This window comes from Takifugu rubripes, chromosome 9 (genome assembly GCF_901000725.2).
Source record: "Takifugu rubripes chromosome 9, fTakRub1.2, whole genome shotgun sequence".
NCBI lineage: Eukaryota > Metazoa > Chordata > Actinopteri > Tetraodontiformes > Tetraodontidae > Takifugu > Takifugu rubripes.
The window spans coordinates 6454266-6472992 of NC_042293.1; the positions used below are offsets into that span (position 1 = coordinate 6454266).

Below are 18727 nucleotides of genomic sequence, written 5' to 3' on the forward strand. Positions count from 1 at the left end.
TTGTTATTCCAGTATAAGTACGATTAATTAACGATTGTTTTAAACGTTGATGTCTAAATATTCTAGCACTTTTGCTTTAGTTTTCCGGTGCCTTGCCTTTACTTTGAAGGTAGCTTATTTCCGATGCGGCGCCTATTAAGAGGCGGGTTCTCCAGCGGCGGCTCACCCAGCGGTACTGTGCGGCGGACCTGTTTGAAGAAGGCGCCAAACGTCCAGGTGAGAGTGTTTATTGTTGTAATTATGTTTAAACGTGCGTGACGACATGCGCCGATGGGTGACGTGACCCTGACGGTAGTTTAATCGACACGTGTCGATACTGATTTCATCAACATCATCATCTCATCATTACAAACAGAAGCTGTTTGATATTTATCTTGATCTATTGGACACATTTTAGGTGTTGTGATTTATTTGGTATTCTACAAAAGGTGCGATATTAATAAATCTCGCGTTTAAATTGTTAAGTAGTATTTTGAGGAGGTTCCGTTCTTTTTTCCTTCCTTAATTAAATTTCTCTGTTTAATTCTTATTTTGGAGGGCCATAAATAAGCACTAATGGATGTGGTTTACTTTTTAAACTAGTTGAATTTATTTTACCGTCCAACATCACTGATCACTGGTCTCAGGCTAAATTACCGGTTGACATTTATCAAATTAGAATCATTGTTGACAAGTAAAGACAACAGTGTAATTGCTTCATATATAGTATATATTACTGCATTATATATTAGTGTATTATATATTCATGTGTTATGTACAGTACATTAATGGATAAGTCTGGATAGAAGTTTTGGTTCGGCTTGGTGGTACGTTCAATTGTCCTCGGAGCGTAGGGAATCTGGATGTGTAGTCTTGAACATCCTCTCCATCATTCAACACTCCAAACATTCCAGATCTTCTCCTTCATTTTTATCTGCACTCTGAGATTTTTTTCCCCAAGTTAAAGAACCAATAACTTTTCCCACCTTTGTGTCACTCTTTGGTTCTGTGATCAGAACATAAAAATGACTGCTGTTGTTTCCTGTCTCTGCTAATTAGCTTAGCTCAGATAGTGGCTGTGTTTGTTGTGCGTTTCAGCTATGCTAGCTAGCTGCAACAGACACAAGCTTCTCTGAAACCAGTTTAAATCAAAAGGCGAACCAGGCCTTCACTGGTGAAGATTAAAACCTCACACAGGAAGTCAGGAGACCCGTTAATGTTGGTGCTAAGATGACAGAAGAAGACATGGTTACTTGTGCGGATGAGTATTTCTTTATGATTTGCATGTGTTGGTGAAGAGGCTGCTGTTGTGATGAATACCATCATGAAGGTCTTACTGGTGCGGTTTAGTCTTGGCAACGGCAGTAGGATTGTAGGATTCTACTGCCTGGACTTAGCAGGAGGTAAAACGGTGACGATGTTCCTCCTGCAGAGTGTGATCCTTGACCACCAGGACCTACCAGTCTTCCTAGTGAGCGGCTGACCTGCTGCAGGTCTGTAGTGAACATGCTGCACCTCCTGGAGGAGCTGCTCCTGATTTAATCAACAGAGTGAATCTCCCCTGACAACAAACCAACAGGGGTCTCCATGGTAACCAGGAGGAAAGACTGCATGTGTGAAGATCAGGTCTGGTTATTTTGGATTCATATTCTTTCTGTCTTCTCCATCCTGAACTGGCTCTGATGGGCAGCCATCTTGAGCTTCTGTCATCATTTTCCATCAGCCACAGTTCTCGCCCACGTGTCCACTCACCCAATCACAAATGAACTTCCGGGAACTCTCATTGGCATCTTTATCTCTGCAATTGCCATTTTAGTTTTTAAGTGGATCCTTATCCTTATCTAGTCTTGAGAGAATTTAGAGGAGTAGAAATCCATCAAATCTAAAAAGCATCTTTCAAATCTAAACGATTTAACCTGATTTTTTAGGTTTCAATGTGACAGCAGAGGCTCTCGTCTTCATATCAAATTCTTCTTTTCTTCATTCAACTGTAATAAAAAAAAACCCTCTCCTGAATTTAGCGCACACAAACACGAGGAACAGCAGATCCCTCTTCTTCACATTGTTGCTATGGCAACAGAGGAGAGAATCTCCCCGTTTGGCTCGTATCCATCTGGATCAGAGGTGTCCTCCAACCAATCAGCGCACTCTGTCTCCAACACCCCACTGGACACCGAAGACAACAATATCTTTTCTTCTTTTTGTCAGTCATTTTTTATTTGTGGCCTGTTCTCTGATTGGCAGCAAGAGTGATGCCGCCTGGTTGGAAGCTGCTGATTGGTTCCAGCGTGGTGGGGGTGTGGGACTGTTGGTTTTCCCGCCTGTTCTGTTGCTCACGTGCTTGAGAAGTCACACTTTTGTTAGCACAAGCACGATTTTCATCACTTGTGTATTGTTATTGTTGTAGTGTTGCCATCAACGTCCACCATTAGCCACAGATGCCAAGTAGCATGCTGCTACCTCTGCTAACACCTTCTCAGAAGACCTTTTAATGCTCTGTTTGTTGTCTCCAGCAACCAGATGAATGATGATGATGTCAGAGAATCTGGAGCAGAATGATGATGTCGTCGTCCTGCCCCCCCAGGAGGTAGAGCACCACAGGGAGGAGGACGGACACTGCCCCCTGCCCTTCAGGTGAGTCCTGTCAGGCGAGACCACCCTTTGATTTAGTTTTATTAATTCAAATGAAGGTAGGCTCTTCGGTCCGAAGGGAGCCTATTTCCAAAGTCAGGTTCGCAGGTACGAGAGAGCAAAAACATCCAAGTCGTCCACATTGTTCTGGCTCCACATGCCGCCATCTTCCTGTTTCACACTCACACGCCGCACGCGTGTGCACGCGGTTAATGTTAAGACGTTTGCGTCACTTCTAACACTAACAAACAAGATTCTTTGATGTCACGTGACTCCACATTTTCAGTATATTTATAAAGGAGCTTATTTTGAAAAAAATCACCTTTGCGATATTTTAAATTCCAAATTGCAGATGTATTTTCATATCATGTCGCCCACGTTCGTCCACGGAGACACAGGCTGTGCTCAGCTGGTCAGACCTGCCGCGCAGACACACACACACATACACACACCCACACACACAAAACTGCTGCGGGACACAAGATCTCAGGTGGACAAGCTGAAAAAAAGAAAATGTCAACCAGTCCTCATCCACCCACTCACTCAGTACACAAAGTGTGTGTGTGTGTGTGTGTGTGTGTGTGTGTGTGTGTGTGTGTGTGTGCATGTGCGTGCGCACGCGTGTGTGTGTGTGTGTGTGTTTGGCAGCATATGAAAGTTGAGGGGACGTGCTGGACAGACAATGCTGAGGGAAACCTCACAGTGCTGTTATTCCTGTCACGTACAAAACAAGCTTCTGTGTGTGTGTGTGTGTGTGTGTATGTGCGTGTGTGTGTGTCTACATCATGTGAAGGAGGCTCACGTTTCCAGGCAGCAGAGCTCAGTTAGACAGAGAGGCTGATGGAGCTCTGTGTGTGTGTACGTGTGTGCACGGGTGTGTGTGTGTGTAACAGCATGTTAATCTTGCCTTCAACCACAAACAAACTTGTTTTCTGAGAGGTTTTTGTCACTTTTTTTAATGTAATCTCGGCAGAATTAAAACAGCCGGTTGATTCAGATTTTAATTAGAGTCTTGTGCTTTTTAACAGCTGGAATGTTGCCAACTTTATTAATTTGTCCAGATTTTTACAAGAAATGAACGACGATGCAGCCTTTTCCTGATGCAGATTTTCCCTGACAAACAGCCGAGCTTAAAGCTGAATGTGGCCTCTTTCTCTGCTCCACTTTCTCCTTTCACACTGTGGGATAATTAAAGCTTTTCTCCTGCTCAGCGTGTGTGTTTGTGTGTGTGTGTGTGTGTGTGTGTGTGTGTCCGGCACAATCACTGCTTTCACACACATGCTCCGGACTGCAACCAGTGGCTGATGGGAGTTTCCAGGTCATTTCCACTTTCTATGATGTTCCCACGTTCATTCTCTCCTCCTTCACCGTCACACATTCACTGTTTGTCATTTGTTTATTCGTTTGCATGAACCTTGTGCTGATTTGCCTTTTCACGTTCAACTCTTCAACATCCTCCATGAGGAGGTGTGTGTACCTCACAGCAGTTTTAATTTAAGAATTTGTTAGTTAAAAGACCTAATCAGCTCCAGATTATTGCTGATTAATTCAGGTTTGGCTTGTTTATAAGGATCTGAGCGTCTCTCTGGCGCCCCCCTCGTGGCATCCCCCCAGTGAGATGAGTGTTATTTCCTTATGCTTTGCATACACAAAGAGGCTGCAGCTACGATGAAGACCACAAATATTCTAATGTTTCAGCCTCCAGCACAATCCCCTGAGGTTGGATGGCGGCTCTGTCAGGTTCAGAACGTCCTCTAAAGTTGGTGCTTTTCTCTGTTTCTTTGTTAAACATTAGGCCAGCAGTGATGCACCTCTCTGCTTCTGGCCGGGTTCTAAGTTCTCGGCAAAAACTGGACTTTCTGCCTGTTCTATCGAATCTAATGAGATGTGATTTGATGTCCTGCAGGCTGCAGCTGATCGACGACCTGTCCTATGAAGATGTGAAGAAATGTTACCGAGGATCAGTGAGTACCACACACATGGCCACACACTTGTCCTTGTCACATCCTCAACATCACTTCCAACCCTCTGACCTTGACCTAAAAGCAACTCTAAGATCAACCGTTAACGCAGGTCTTCGCCCTCAAAACGTCCTCACTTTGCTGGTAGAATGAGGATTTTGGTACTCGCTATGTAGCAAGTAGAAGAACACACACCTCAACAGGAGTTCTTTAAATCATTTTAGTCACTGCAGAAGTTTCTGATGTGTATTTGGCCTCCATGGTAATGGAGAGAGGGCTGTGTTTGGATATTAATCTGTGAATTTGAAGGTGAACCAAAGCGCTTGAAGCTACAATCGCAGGTATTACCGGAGAGCTAACGATGCTAATTCCACACTTACTTTTTTGAACATTCTGGCCTCCAAATCTTCAGACGGATCTCAGATGAGTTTTGGTTTCACTGTTGTTTCAGACAGGAACAGGAAGGCAGGAAGTCTCCATCTGCAAATAAACACACACAAGCTGTATGAGGGCGATGTGAAAGACGCCGTTTCTGACCCACATTTTAAGAACCTACAAACACAACAATCACCACAGCACCTTTGCTGAAGCAGATGTTTGTGTCAGTGTTAAAGGGCTACATTTGCATTTAAAGTTGAATATTCCACATTTTTCTAAACCACGTCCATCTTTATATTAAAAAAGCTTTGAAAAAAAAGATAAAGTCCATTCTTTTAAGTGGAAGCTTAAAGATCAGTGTAACAGGAATGGGTGTTAAAACAATAATCTTTTATAGAGTCAAAAGGGGTGGAGAACAGGCCCCTGTGGAACCCCCGGTCACTTTCTCCCTTGATGACTGTTTGAGTTTTGACTTCTGGGCTCTGATCCTCCACAGACGGTCAGCAAATACAACTCTCAGTACCACAAACTGTTCCAGACGGTCCCTAAAGAGGAGATCCTGATGAAAGGTGAGAACACAGGTGTTTCATCTGCCTCTGTTCTCCACCTGCCTCTCTCAAACATCTCTTCTTCTCTGCTAGTTTATTCGTGCGCTCTGCTCAGAGACATCCTGCTGCAGGGACGACTCTACATCTCCAGGAACTGGTTGTGTTTCTATGCAAACCTGTTTGGTAAAGACATCAAGGTGGGCGCAGGAGACAAAAATAACAAGAAATACTAGAATTTCTGTGGTTTTCTTTAGTCTGAATATTAAACTGGCTGTGTGCACATTAACTCGTCAGGTGTGTATACCTGTGGTGTCAGTGCGGCTGGTGAAGAAGCACAAGACTGCTGGTCTGGTGCCAAACGGCCTGGCCATCACCATGGATACAGGACAGAAGGTAGAGGTCCAGTTCAACCACCTCCCAAGGGTGAATGAGCCAACACAAAGATGCCGGACATCAACACCAGTAACATAAGTCTATGTTTTTGGTTTCTGTCCCTCTAGTACGTGTTTGTGTCCCTGCTGTCCAGAGACAGCGTCTATGACGTCCTCAGGAGGATCTGCACCCACTTGCAGGTCTATGCTTCCCCTGTGTGCCTCTGACAGTAAGTGTGGGGCCTGTTTGATTTGATCTTCACCCTGTTGCGTTTCAGGTGAACGGGAAGAGTCTAAGTCTGAAGCAGTACCTGGAGGAGCCCAGCTCTCTGTCGATGGTGAGTGTAGTATCTGCGGGTGCCTTGATAGGAGGATGGGGGGGGGAGTGTCACCAACAGAACAGGTGACCGACTTTTTCCAGCTACAACAGCTGGAGCAAAGGTCCATTTAAGTCTACTCCAAGTCTTGACCAAGGTAGTAATGAGTGATGTAAAATAGCCTTCACTTGCTTCTGTCCTCCACCATGTTGGTGTCGCCCAAACTCAAATATCGGAACTTTGCCCCAATGGTGAGCTCTGGTAGAATTCATTGATTGATGGTTCTATCCAGACAGCCACCAGGGGGCGGCATCAACACAGTAAATAAGCCTCTGAACGCGGAGACAAATCTAGTCAGAAGATCGTCAGACTCAAAGCGAATATTCTTCTGGTCTCTCCGGCAGGACGAGTTTCCAGAGGTCCTGAAGTGGAGGAAACCGTCGCTCCCCGATGTCTCGTCATCACTTCCTGACCTGCTTGGAAACTCCTCCCCCAGCCTCACAACAGAAACACCCTTCAGCGCTCACGCACTCCCAGGTAGGCCCCCACCCCCCCCCCACCAATCACCCTCAAAGATGGAGCAGGAAATTTGGTATTATTGAGGCACAAACTGACCTGAACTACCTGTGTGCGCACGTGTGTGTGCGTAGACACCAGTTTGGAAACACCGAAGATCCTTCTGACAGAACCAGTACCTGAACTGGGTCACACAGAGTACCAGCTGCTGAAACTCTTCATCTTGCTGTGAGTGCTGACAACACACAAACAGGTTCAAAGACAAAAGTAAACTACAGCAGTTCTGGAGCAGGTACTGGTCCCTGCTGCCACCTGCTGGGCGGTGCTGGTATGACAGTAACTCCAATAATTATTTCACCCAAAATTGGAGATTTTCCATCCTGATAAATGTCATTCGAAGCTTCATGAAAGGGAATTAATCTTTAATCAATGGGGCACCGCCATTTGTCCTGTACATTTTCAAACATCTGCCGAGCTAAAGTCCTCACAGCTGCTAATGGCCAATTGTCCGTCTGTCTCCCAGCGTCTTCCTGCTGGTCCTGTCCTCCTGCTATCTGGCCTTCAGGGTTTGTCGTCTGGAGCAGCAGCTGAGCTTCCTGAGCAGCCAGCCAATGCTCAGACAGAGGTATACACACACACACACACACACACAGGTTAATATCCAAGAGCAGTTAATATCCAAGATTTGCACAATTAAATAGCAAAAATGAACAAAATAATTAAAAGTGAACATCAATGAAGTAATAAAATGAAAAGAGAAGAGATCATAAAACACCTGAGTTCAACACTATCTGCAGGTGTGGGGAGGTACCCTGCTGGCTGGCCAATCAGAGGACAGGAACCTGATGCTGGAGAAAGAAACGTCCTCCGCTTACAGACTTCCTATTGGGGCAATGTTGAGGAGTTGGCCCTCGATTCTGAGCCTGCTGCAGCCAGGTTACCGTAGCAACATCACAATAGTCGCCAGAGTAGAGTGGCCTTTGACCTCAAAGCGAAAAGTTGGACTGAACATGTAGAGGTCAGGACTCAGGTGAAACTGGCATGTAGATTCTTCCTGTGTGTGATAACACACCCACACACGTTTCTATTAACCTGAGGTTCTTTTCCAGACAAACTGTTAAAACGATGATTAAAAGATGTTTTGAATGATCATTAGGTTAAAGAATTTCTGTTAGAGAAGCTTAAATATCAACTGGTGTAATGTTAACATCAGCAGTGAGTTTATCTGCAGATCGAGTTTCTCCTGTCTGGAACATTTCAATAATCATCTTTTTCACCTCAGCACCAACTCAGAACATCTGGTCAGGCTGCTTTTTACACCTTGTTTAGCATTTTTACTTTAAAATGAAGACTTTCAAAATTTGAATGTTTATTCAAAACATAATCTGTTTAAAACTATTAAATCAACAAATCAGTTAAGGGGACAAACCTTTAACCTCCTGCTGCTGGTCCAAGTCACCTGCTGCTAAGTAGCTTAGCTTAAATGTTGGCAGTATATACATGAGGTAAAAAACTGACATCACAGCTGGAAAATACACATTTTCACTTTGATATAAAAGAAGTAAAAGGTTATAAATAAGTCACAGCAGTTTAATCTAGAGGAGATGATAGCAGGCTAACACTTCCATTCACTCTCAGTATTTCAGCTAAGCTGATTAGTTGTAGGTGACCTTTACTGTCATTAATGCAGACGTCTTTGAAAGCAACGTCTTCATGTTTACGTTTTGTAGAAAAAGTAAAATAAGTTGGTTTCTTAACATAAGAATGTGTTTTTAATAAACTGACTTGGTGAATTCAAATTTTACTCTTTTCTGTTTCAAGATGTTTTTCCGATCTGTCGTTTGTTGTTAATTAGCTGCAATACTATGTGAATAATAATTCCCAGATATCCAATATCTAAATGGTCTTTTATTTTCACATGATGCAGGATCAACTGTGATGTCTGATTGTACAAATTAGCTGATCACAATCATGTTTGATCTGTTGTTGGTGTGAAAGTATTTAAATCACCAACAGACGGGTGCAGAGATTATCAGAGCAGGCGCTGATTGATGACATGACTGCATCTAATTAACAGCAATAATCCACTAATTATAAACAGTAGATTTTAGGACTGAAAACAAGAGCCCCCTTCTGTAGGGTACCACACGGCAGCGCTACAAAACAGTTTTCACACCATCCCACAACAAATATCCAAGCAAGAAAAGTGTAGCTAAATTCATCTTTCCAGGTAACATTTAACACATTATAATTCAGTGTAATCTCATTTGATGATCTCTGGTCTGGTAAGAAACCAGTTTATTTATAGGAAGAGATCATTTAACGCTCCAGTTTAAGTGGATTTGCTGGAGCTCTGACCTCCAGAGCTGGTCTAGGCCAAAGGTCAAGCCCTCAATTCTGATGCTATCGGGAAACTTGAAGCAGGTCAAAGTAACATAAGAATAAATTTAAATGTTTTGTTAATAACATTAGCAGGAGAGCATCTTTCAACCCATACATCACCTCCATAAACCATGTTAACGAGCCAGGCTAAAAGAGCAGGCTAACAGAACATTCTAACGAGCCAGGCTAACAGCGACACCTGCGGACGAATCAGTATTTTATCAAAGAAAGTGGGGGAAAGAATTTCTGGACCTGACTCATTGAACTAAACTTTATTAAACAGTCTGAAGGACAACATGATCACAGCCGGTGCACAACCAGAGCCAACACTTTAGGTCCATCCACACACATGAGGACACAGTCCACCCAGTCTGTTGCTTGTGCTGGGAGCTGCGGGAGAGAGAACAGTCATCCATTTCCAGCATCTTCCTGTTTATCCTCTCTTCTTCTCTCCTTTCATTCACATCATTTCCTCTCGTCCTGTCATTTCCTCTTCCTCACTGTTGTTCTATTTCCTCCTCTCATTTTATTATCTCCTCAGCTTCCGGCTTCTCTTTGGCTCACACTTTTTTAAAATTCCTAAAATGTCCCTCTAGTTCCAGTTTCCTGTATCACCTCATTTATGGTGTCCTTCGCCACTGGTTAGCAGATAACGCCGCCTCTCGGAGACTCCACCATGTCTGGTTGACTGGAGAACGGCCTGGGACTCAGAATCCTCACGCACCCCTCATCCCCTCCGATGACGCTGCCCTCATCCATCCCAGCATGTATTCTGCGTGACGCCGATAGCAGCTGAACATCAGAGTTCACATTGGCCACCGTATGGCGTCGCACACCTCCAGACTTCTCCAAATACGCCTCGCCCTCCTGCTCCACCAGGGGGGCCAGAGATGATGACTCGGAGGAGGTGTGGTGCTGAGTGATGGTGATCTCCGGCTGGGACAGGTTGCTTAGCAACGACCCCGACGAATGCAAAGGACCAGAGTCTGGAGAAGAAGAAGAAATAATGTCTCTGGGTTAATTTAATCAATGGATTTTACAAGAACAAGAATCACCCAAAGAACTGATAACATTCAGAAAGCTTCTTTTACACGCAACAGAAAAAGAGAAGGAAAAAAGGTTAGTTTCAGGTCACATGTTGACTCAGAGTGTGTCTGTGTGTGTGTGTGTGTGTGTGTGCAGGATTAGCTCCTGTACAAGTTAGCAGTCGAGTATTGTGGGCTCGGCTGAGTGACCTCCTGTAGGAAACCCTCAGTGATTAAGTCATTGCCTGGATCAGGATTAGAACCTGCAGCTGAAGTAATTCTTCTCTTCTTAAGGAAAAGCTGCTGAGGTTCAGCGGCGGAGTGCCGACACGTCGAGGCTTTAGCTCAGACTTCTGTTAGTGCGATGATAAACAGGACAAGCTGCACCACTGACCTAACAGGAGATGGCTTCTGTTATGCAGATGGTTGCTTAGATACGGAGACACAACCAGCTCAACCAGACGTTCCAACTGGTAATACTCCAAACTTGGGCCACCAGACTCATGGACACCCTGACATGGAGGAATGAAACATTTGAGAGTTCAATTAGTTTGACTAAGCCTACGACTGTAGGCGGAGGTAACACAGGACTTAACACTGCCCCACTTTGACCTCTCCTCAAAGAGGTCAAGTGTTGTCAATATTTCATTTAGGATATTTTAGTGTAAAACAGTTTAAATAATTGTAACCTTTCCATTCGAAGGTTTTACCTGCAGCACCAACAACATCTGTGTGACAGCTGGAGGGACATAAGCTGCAGTTCCCAGAGTGTCCTCCAGGTGGAGCTTCAGCAGGACTAGGTCTCTAAAGGCCACCAGAGCCATCTGCCTCACTGTCAGCTCCTGACCCTGAGACACACACACACACACACACACACACAGAGCTCAGCACCTTAATCCAATGATCTCCCCTCACAAATTAACCAGGGCACACACACACACTGTGGAACAAATTTGTCAGACATATCTGGAGGTGATTATTGACAAATGATTCTTTAGTGTTTTCAGACAGAATCAGCATCGTTTCCATCGTCAATGAAAACATTTTTGAATGAAAATGAATGTAATATTGACAACAGGAAGCTTTGGAGGTACCGTGTATACCGGTGTTTACTAGATTTCCCTGAAATGTTTGATTGTTTCTTCTTCCACCAGGGGGTGATAAGCATGTTTAGACTTCGGGGAAATCAACGATTCAAAAACATCAATGAAACAGCGTCTACCCAGTTGCCTTGGATACTTGATTACTGTGTGTCTGTGGGTCCCCACCTGGACGGGGTAAAAGATGGCCTGGAGGGTGGGAAGAACATCTGTGAAGAATCTGACCCACGCGTCGGCCAGAATGGTGAGCTGCTCATCACCTGAGGGACACAGAGCGGCCGTTACCATGTCACCACATCACAAACATCCCTACTGTAGCAGGGGGGAAATGAGCGTGTTAAAAATGAATGTGATGTTTGTGTGGTTCCGCTGCAGTGATGTATTGAAGCGTTATCACGTTACTGCAGCACCAGAACCACGAACCCCCCCTCAGGGATTTTTATTTTTAGAAGCCTTTTCAGCCTTTTTCTGCGTTGTGACTCCAGCTGACTCACCAGAGTGGACCAGGACCTGGTCCAGGACATCGGAAAGACCTCGGGTCAGCAGTTGGTTCTGAAACCCATACACACACAGTCAGCAATTCATTTTTAAAATTCTTCTTCTGACCTACAAGGTCCTCAGAGGCCTAGCTCCATCCTACCTGGAGGAGCTAGTGACACCTTATCAGCCCAATAGACCACTCCGCTCTCAGAATGCTGGTCTACTTGTGGTTCCCAGAGTCTCTACTGTAGGAGTAGAATAGGGGGCCGAGCATTTAGCTACCAGGCCCCCCTACTATGGAACCAGCTCCCTGTCCAGGTACGGGAGGCTGACTCCATTTAAGATCAGACTTAAAACCTACCTCTTTGAAAAAGCTTATTGTTACAAATTCTGTAGTTCTAGTTACTATCATAGACAGACAAATTATCATACTTAGGGGGTCGTCTAATCATTAGGTTAACATTTTAGTTATGCTGCTATAGGCTGAGGATGCTGGGGTCCAGAAACATGATCACCTGGCAGGCCTCTGTCACCCCACTGGGTCATGGTCTCCTCTCCTCTCCTCTCCTCTCCTCTCCTCTCCTCTCCTCTCCTCTCCTCTCCTCTCCTCTCCTCTCCTCTCCTCTCCTCTCCTCTCCACCTTTATAGCTGTATGTTGATCTCCGATCCTGCTGACCCACTCAACTCTTAAACCAGCAGTTTGATATAATTAATGTATTTTCCTGATTTCTACCTATTCTCTCTTCTACCTGTTTTCCCCCTTCTCCTCTCTCTCTACCCAGCCGGCCATCAGCAGGAGGGTCCCCCTCCATGAGCCTGCTCCTGCTCAAGGTTTCTTCCTGTTAAAGGGGAGTTTTTCCTTGCCACTGTTGCTTGTTGGGGGTTAGGCCCTGGGATTCTGGAAAGCGCCTAGAAACAATTTTGATTGTAACAGATGCTATATAAATTAAGATTGATTGATTGAATGATTGATTGATAACCTGAGCAGGTTATTCCCATTAATTTAATCTGGGTGTGCAACAATTGTCCCTCCTGAGGTCAGGTTTGTGAGGACAGGACAGAACCCATCTCTGGACATGGACAGGAGGACGGACTCCTGCTGTCCTCTCCAGCTGCTCCTGACCTGCACAGTCCTGATTATTAATCTTTAAATGTCTACTGAACATTGTGCCAGTGAAGCTAGTGTCTGTCGGCAAACAGGCTAAAATACCTGGAAGTAGTCGGTGATGAAGGAGCCCATCTCTGTCTTCAACAGCCACCTGGGAACAAATGAAAGGTTCAGTCAGCATTTTTCCTTGTGCATGAACACACACAAACACACACACATACACACCAGCATCACCTGATGCTCTCGTTGAGGGTGTAGAGCTCATTGGCCTGCAGCTCTCTGCCCTCGAACACCTTGATCACAGCTGATTGGACACTGAGGAGACAGAGACACATAAGTAATGTTAAAAATAGGAACTCCTCATTTTAGCAGCAGCAGTTTGAGTTTAATCCATCTTTAACTGGTGTGTAAATGTTCTGGACTGATTCCAGTGAGGCCAGTCGGTTGGTGGAACGACGGTTTTCATATGACTCAGCTGGTTGACAGGACGCAGCTCAGCTGCCACCTCCACTTCCTCCCAAACATCCTGCTGGGTGTTTGCAGGGCAGGAAACAGGCACCAGACGGGGTTGTTTCTCCCTCCAGGGTTGAAATGACCGCATCCTGGAACATCAGGATGGATCCAGGACGTAATGTGACGTTTTTAAACACGGACGGAATCTTAAAGGTGATTTTTACGCGCAGAGAATTTAAAAATCCAAAAATACACGCGGGGTCAAAGGTTTCTGCTGTTGCACCAAGGAGGAAGCTTCTAACCTAGAACGCTATAGACACACCAGCGTGTTCCTCGCGTGATTAAATCTGCTGGTGGTTCTCCTGCTGGTGACGTATGAGTACTGCAGCCTGTCCCCTGCTGACCTCTACATGAGCTTTTGTTGTTTCCTGACAACAAATATTGATCTAAGCTGCATCAAGATGACCAATTTACCAATTAGATCCAGTTTGAGCAGGACTGGAATGGAAATAAGGGAATGATTTTTATCTCTGCGGCCCAAGAACAGTGCAAGAACTTGTTCTCCAATCTGGAAAACATGAGCCAGCGTTTCTCCCTCAGTTTTTATCCTGATGTTTGGACCCATAACAACACCAATACAGACACATCGAGTGGCTTTTGTGTCCCAAACAGGAGGATAATATCTCTGCTTTGGATCATCGCTCGCACACAGAACATTTTCTTTAGTCCTTCTTTACCTGTTCCACACGCTGGTGTTGGAGATCTGCACAGCAGGAGAGCTGGCGTGGAATCTGGCGAGGTCCGACAGCACTGGAGAGCTCATGAACCGAGGCCTGGGCCGGCGGAAGGATCCCATCATGCACCCTGGCTGCAGAGCAGAGGGGAACCCATCAGAGGAACCAGGATTCCAGCAGCGGTGTGGTGGACATTATGAGTGACAGCAGGTCATCGGACCACATGTCTGCAGGCCTGAGCAGCGTTACAGGGTTTCAGTTTACTGCTCAGCCTCTACTGGCAGCTTGACAAGCTGCAGAAATGGGTCCTGATCATCTGGAGACACAGACACAAACCGCAGCTTCCGTCTGTTCACGGTGCAGAGGTCTCACTCTGCTTCGCGTTCCAGAACCCACACACATGCAGCAGCCCTCATCTCAGCAACATTCTCGCTGTGGTGTCACCCCACATGTGCACATGTATTTTAGTTCTTGGTTTCTGTGAACCATTTACTGTCAGTCGTATTCCGAACATGAAACCAAAATTACCGTACGTTTAATTCTGGCTGCATCTGACACATTTGTGGGTTTTATCACACTAACAAAAGCAAAGGTGTTAAATAAAAGAGGAACTGGACAGACGTACACAGAGGTTTTGGTTTGGTTCTGATGAGGAAAAGAACCAGCAACTTAACAGGTCCTAGAAGATGTTGAGACTTTATCAGGACCGAGACTTGCAAATTCACAACTTAAATACAAATTTGCCCGTGAAGGCCACCATCATCCGACCTTGACAAACAGGACATCAGATGGACAGACACCTCCCTCTTCCTGCAGTGAAGAATGAGAATGGAGCTCCACATTGACCAGAAGCCTGTGAGATTTGCCAAGACTTCCCCCCAGTTTCAGGATATGTGGAGGCTGAAACTTCCAAAGACAGAGAGAAAAAAAAACACCTTCTGGCTTCAAGCACATCACTGACAGCACTTATGAAGCGAGTTGATGACGGCGGTTGAACGATAACCAACGTTTAGCTTTTCTACCTCAGCTTCACATGCCTGCTCAGAGTTCCTTCCTGTCTGCCCCCAGTGGCCACGTGACAGATTACAACCTAAACTGAGCTCAGACGTCAACAAAAGTGTAGAAAAAGATAAAAAAAAAAATAGGATTCAAATGATGATCAAATCAGTGGGCCAGCGGGAACAAATGGGGTAAACAGCAGCAGGAACGTTTAAAAACACGTCCAACCCTGACCAGGGAAGCGTTCCAGCCCAGACCCTGATGGGATCCCGCGGTCTCTCCCTGTGCTGTCGCCTCTGATGGCAGCCAATAAGAGGCCCCCCTGCTGACAGTCAACACAAACACACCATTGTTTGCTTCAGCAGCGTCCTGCCAGCGTGGCAGCGGAATAAACGCCAACGACCACAGAAAGAGAAACGTGAACAAACATTAACAGATGATTAAATCTGGGAAACTTAAAGGAACAATCTGACAAATCATAACAGGAGGGGGGCAGTTCAACAGCTCATCACCCTGACAACCGTGGGAGGGTGACATTTACTCACACTCATCTGATGAAAGAGTGTGTGTTAGCCTGGGAATGAACCATGTGTGAACAGTTGACCACATGCAGCGCTCTCAGATTCACCCCACACACACACTCACAAACACACACACACACACACACACACACAAAAATGCCAAAGCTGCTCGCTGTCACTTTGAAGAGTGTCTACATTCAAGAAGATGATCGCGGGTGTGAGGCATCGCCATGTGTGGCCATCACCATGGCGATCCATCTGGTCCCGCCACGCCAAACAGCCAATAAAAAATGTCTTTGTGACTTGAACTCCTGGTGTTCAGATGAAGATGACGACCGTCATCATCTTTAGCTCTTTAAAGGCTTCAGTTCAGTCAGGAAAGGATTGAAGCATCGCTCTCTTGGATTTGTGGATCTTCTCTGAAGACCCTCTCAGGCTCTCTACTCCTTCAGATAGTTTCAGGTGTCACCAGGGATGGTTCAGGGCTCAGCCTGGTCCTTGTGGACCCCTGGGAACCTTCAGAGCATCTATATGTCTGGTCTCTGGGCCAGTTCTTCAAACCTCAAGGTTTGGTTTTTATTCTGATGCTAGGAGAGCTTCTATAGACCTTCAGTCCACTGAAGTCACCACATATGGACTTAAATGAGGTGTAGAAAGATCTCAGAGAAGATCCAGAGCAAAACAATCTGAATTTCTGGTTTCACTTGATGTTACCTGTGCTGCCCAATTCAGGAACCAAAGCAGACAATTCTGTGAAACTGAAGGAAAAAACATCAGAACATCATATAATCTAATAGAAGGTAATGGAAGTGCTTCCATCCTCGTGGCTGCTAACGTGTACTAACATGTGCTAATCCTCAGCAGACCCATCATGAGAAAGTACTCAGACTAACTCAATAATGCACTCCAGCCTGTTCTGTATGTTCTAGACTTGGGTGGTTGCTGAGAGCCAGAAACAGGAACCAGGCCGACGATCTGACGACATCACTCATTTTACACATCAGCGTGAAGACTGCTGTTTGTTGTTGTCAGAAGCTGAACATGGCGCCTCTGTTTGACCAAGTAATCAGCTGATATCTAAGATCTGGAACAACTCAGGTGATTTAATCAACCCTCTGCTTCCTCTGAAGGTCGTGGCCTCAGAAGAGTTCTGATGTTTTCCCATCATGTGCAGCTGAATGCAGCAGCCATTTAGAGAGTTTATTAAAATAATCCCCCCCTCCCACACGGTTGCAGACCAAACTTCTGATCCCTCAGATTTCTGTTAATAAACTCTATGTTCCGTGTTAAACGTCTCCACTCTGTCGGGCTCCGCTGCCCCCGCCGGCGTCCCCCAGAGTGCCTTTTGTCAGCGTCCACATAATTACAGGACGCGAACTCGCAGGGATCCAAAACTAAACTGATTCTAACTGTCTCCACGCCACCTCTGAGGGAGCAGCAGCAGGGGATTCTGGGTATTTTCCTCTCACGTTCTCTGTAATTTGCTCTGCAACATCAAACCTGACAACCATGTACACTCATGGTCACACTCATGGATGATATGCTCATCAACTGATTGGCTGAAACACACACACCTCAGATCTGTGTCACCAGGTCTTCACTTCTGCTCTCTTCAGTTCACAAACTCAAATAAAATTAGCTTTATAGGAATTTGACAGGAGGTAAAAACAGATGATGGATGATCAAAATGACTCAGCAAGAACTTTACACAGAAAGAACTTAAACCCATCCATGAAAACTCTTTTGAAGAGACTTTTAATAAGAAAAACAATGTTAATTGTTGGTCCGGGAGGTGCGATGGGCCCTGCTGCAGACCCAGAACAGCAATAACAACAAAAACAACTGTAACAAGAGTTCTGGATGAGACATACGAGCACAAACTTTAGAGATGATGGACAATTATAATTCAATGTCCTGTTGACTGAACACGGACAGAAAACTAAATTGCAGAGGACAAATGGACACATGGGCTCAGTGTCTACAGTCATTAAACCCAACATCAGTAGGAACACTTCACAAGTTAACTTTATTTTAAGAGTTTATTCTCTAACTTCTTAAAGAGGTTGAGACCAAAGCTGTGAAAACAGTAATATTTCAGCTGAGTGGAAACACATTGGCATGAAAAACTTATTTGTCATAAATCTTTGAGTCAAGAGGAAAAGGTGAGAGAAATGTGTCATTCTGTCATGTCTCAGAGAAACATAAACGGATTTTTCTGCAGTAAATTGGAAACATTTTTTCCCGACCTCTTTCCCTGACGTTCCCCCCAGCAGCGAGAGAAAACCTGCAACACCTGGTGTCCTGGACCTGTTCTCACCGGCTCAACTCACCTCAGCTGCCCGACTTTAAGCGCCTTCGGGTCGCAGGGACACAGTCATACGAGAGCTCCTGCTCCTCCACGTTCGGGCTCATTCTTCCCTTTCCGCCAAGAAAAACATATTAATCAGCTATTTTTAACGGTGTCCGGAGCCGAAAAAATAAATTAAATTCATTGAGACATTACAGAACTTCAGTAGTGACACTGGAAGCTCCTGCTGCCGCTTCTGACCAGCGCAACAGGCGGGACTCCAACAAGTTTCCCATGCTACATGCTAACGCTTCCGCTATACGCTTTCAAAGTAAACGTCAAGCTGAAACGTCATCACTGAAAGTTTAATATTTGCATGTTTGACACACGTTTTCTCGCACATATCGCTTACAATTGCTCAATCTACTCTTTAGAAGGAGACGTGTGGCGAACAATGAGTTAATTTATTGTATGTCGACGCTATAAAATCACAAATATGTACATAAAATAGATGAGATTTGAGTGAAGAAATGTCCTCCATCATTCAGGCCTTTTTTCCATCTCCGGAATCTGATGCTGAAATTGTTTATGAGCTTCTGCTGATTTTAGCGCCACCAAAAAAGTTTTCCTGCTCACAATTTTTATACTATAAAAACAATAATTACAGTGTGGCTATGCCTATTTTGGTCTCAGTGGGAAGAATCATCAGGAGATGTTCAGAGGAGAATTCCTCAGAATCCAGAAGTCACAAATCATCTTCATTGTATCCTTGTTAGATTTAGAATCACAAAAGGTATACAAACCAAATTCTGTTTCTGCATAACTGCAAGATTTCACTCAAGCATGTTAAAGGCCACACAAGATATTTAATTCTCATGCAAAATTCTGGATTTTGACCAAAAAGGAAGTCCCTTTGGGGCTATTTTGTCCATCACGT

At 44.9% G+C, this 18727-nt stretch overlaps 2 protein-coding genes across 6 annotated transcripts; one reads left to right on the forward strand and one right to left on the reverse strand.

Moving 5' to 3' along the window:
- The first annotated feature begins 119 nt into the window (after window positions 1-119).
- On the forward strand, window positions 120-8383 carry gramd2ab (GRAM domain containing 2Ab). 2 transcript variants are annotated; one of them, XM_011607232.2, is made up of 13 exons: window positions 120-216; window positions 1412-1605; window positions 2493-2613; window positions 4517-4574; window positions 5446-5518; window positions 5591-5694; window positions 5792-5890; window positions 5998-6069; window positions 6147-6206; window positions 6590-6722; window positions 6836-6929; window positions 7225-7326; window positions 7499-8383. In XM_011607232.2, the coding sequence occupies exons 3-13, from the start codon at window positions 2504-2506 to the stop codon at window positions 7545-7547; spliced, it is 954 nt and encodes a 317-aa protein (XP_011605534.2). In that variant the 5' UTR covers window positions 120-216; window positions 1412-1605; window positions 2493-2503; the 3' UTR covers window positions 7548-8383. The 2 variants fall into 2 exon arrangements, with proteins under 2 accessions (XP_011605534.2, XP_011605535.2); XM_011607233.2 differs by lacking the exon at window positions 1412-1605 and having other exon boundaries at window positions 137-216.
- Window positions 8384-9339: 956 nt separating this feature from the next.
- On the reverse strand, window positions 9340-18085 carry prr5l (proline rich 5 like). 4 transcript variants are annotated; one of them, XM_011607229.2, is made up of 10 exons: window positions 18007-18075; window positions 17834-17921; window positions 13987-14117; window positions 13031-13111; window positions 12899-12947; window positions 11703-11760; window positions 11377-11468; window positions 10819-10956; window positions 10503-10620; window positions 9340-10069 (listed from the first exon to the last, which is right to left on the reverse strand). In XM_011607229.2, the coding sequence occupies exons 3-10, from the start codon at window positions 14106-14108 to the stop codon at window positions 9726-9728; spliced, it is 1002 nt and encodes a 333-aa protein (XP_011605531.2). In that variant the 5' UTR covers window positions 14109-14117; window positions 17834-17921; window positions 18007-18075; the 3' UTR covers window positions 9340-9725. The 4 variants fall into 4 exon arrangements, with proteins under 4 accessions (XP_011605531.2, XP_011605532.2, XP_003967398.3 ...); XM_011607230.2 differs by having other exon boundaries at window positions 17834-17916; window positions 18007-18071; XM_003967349.3 differs by having other exon boundaries at window positions 17834-18085.
- Between the last annotated feature and the right edge of the window lie 642 nt (window positions 18086-18727).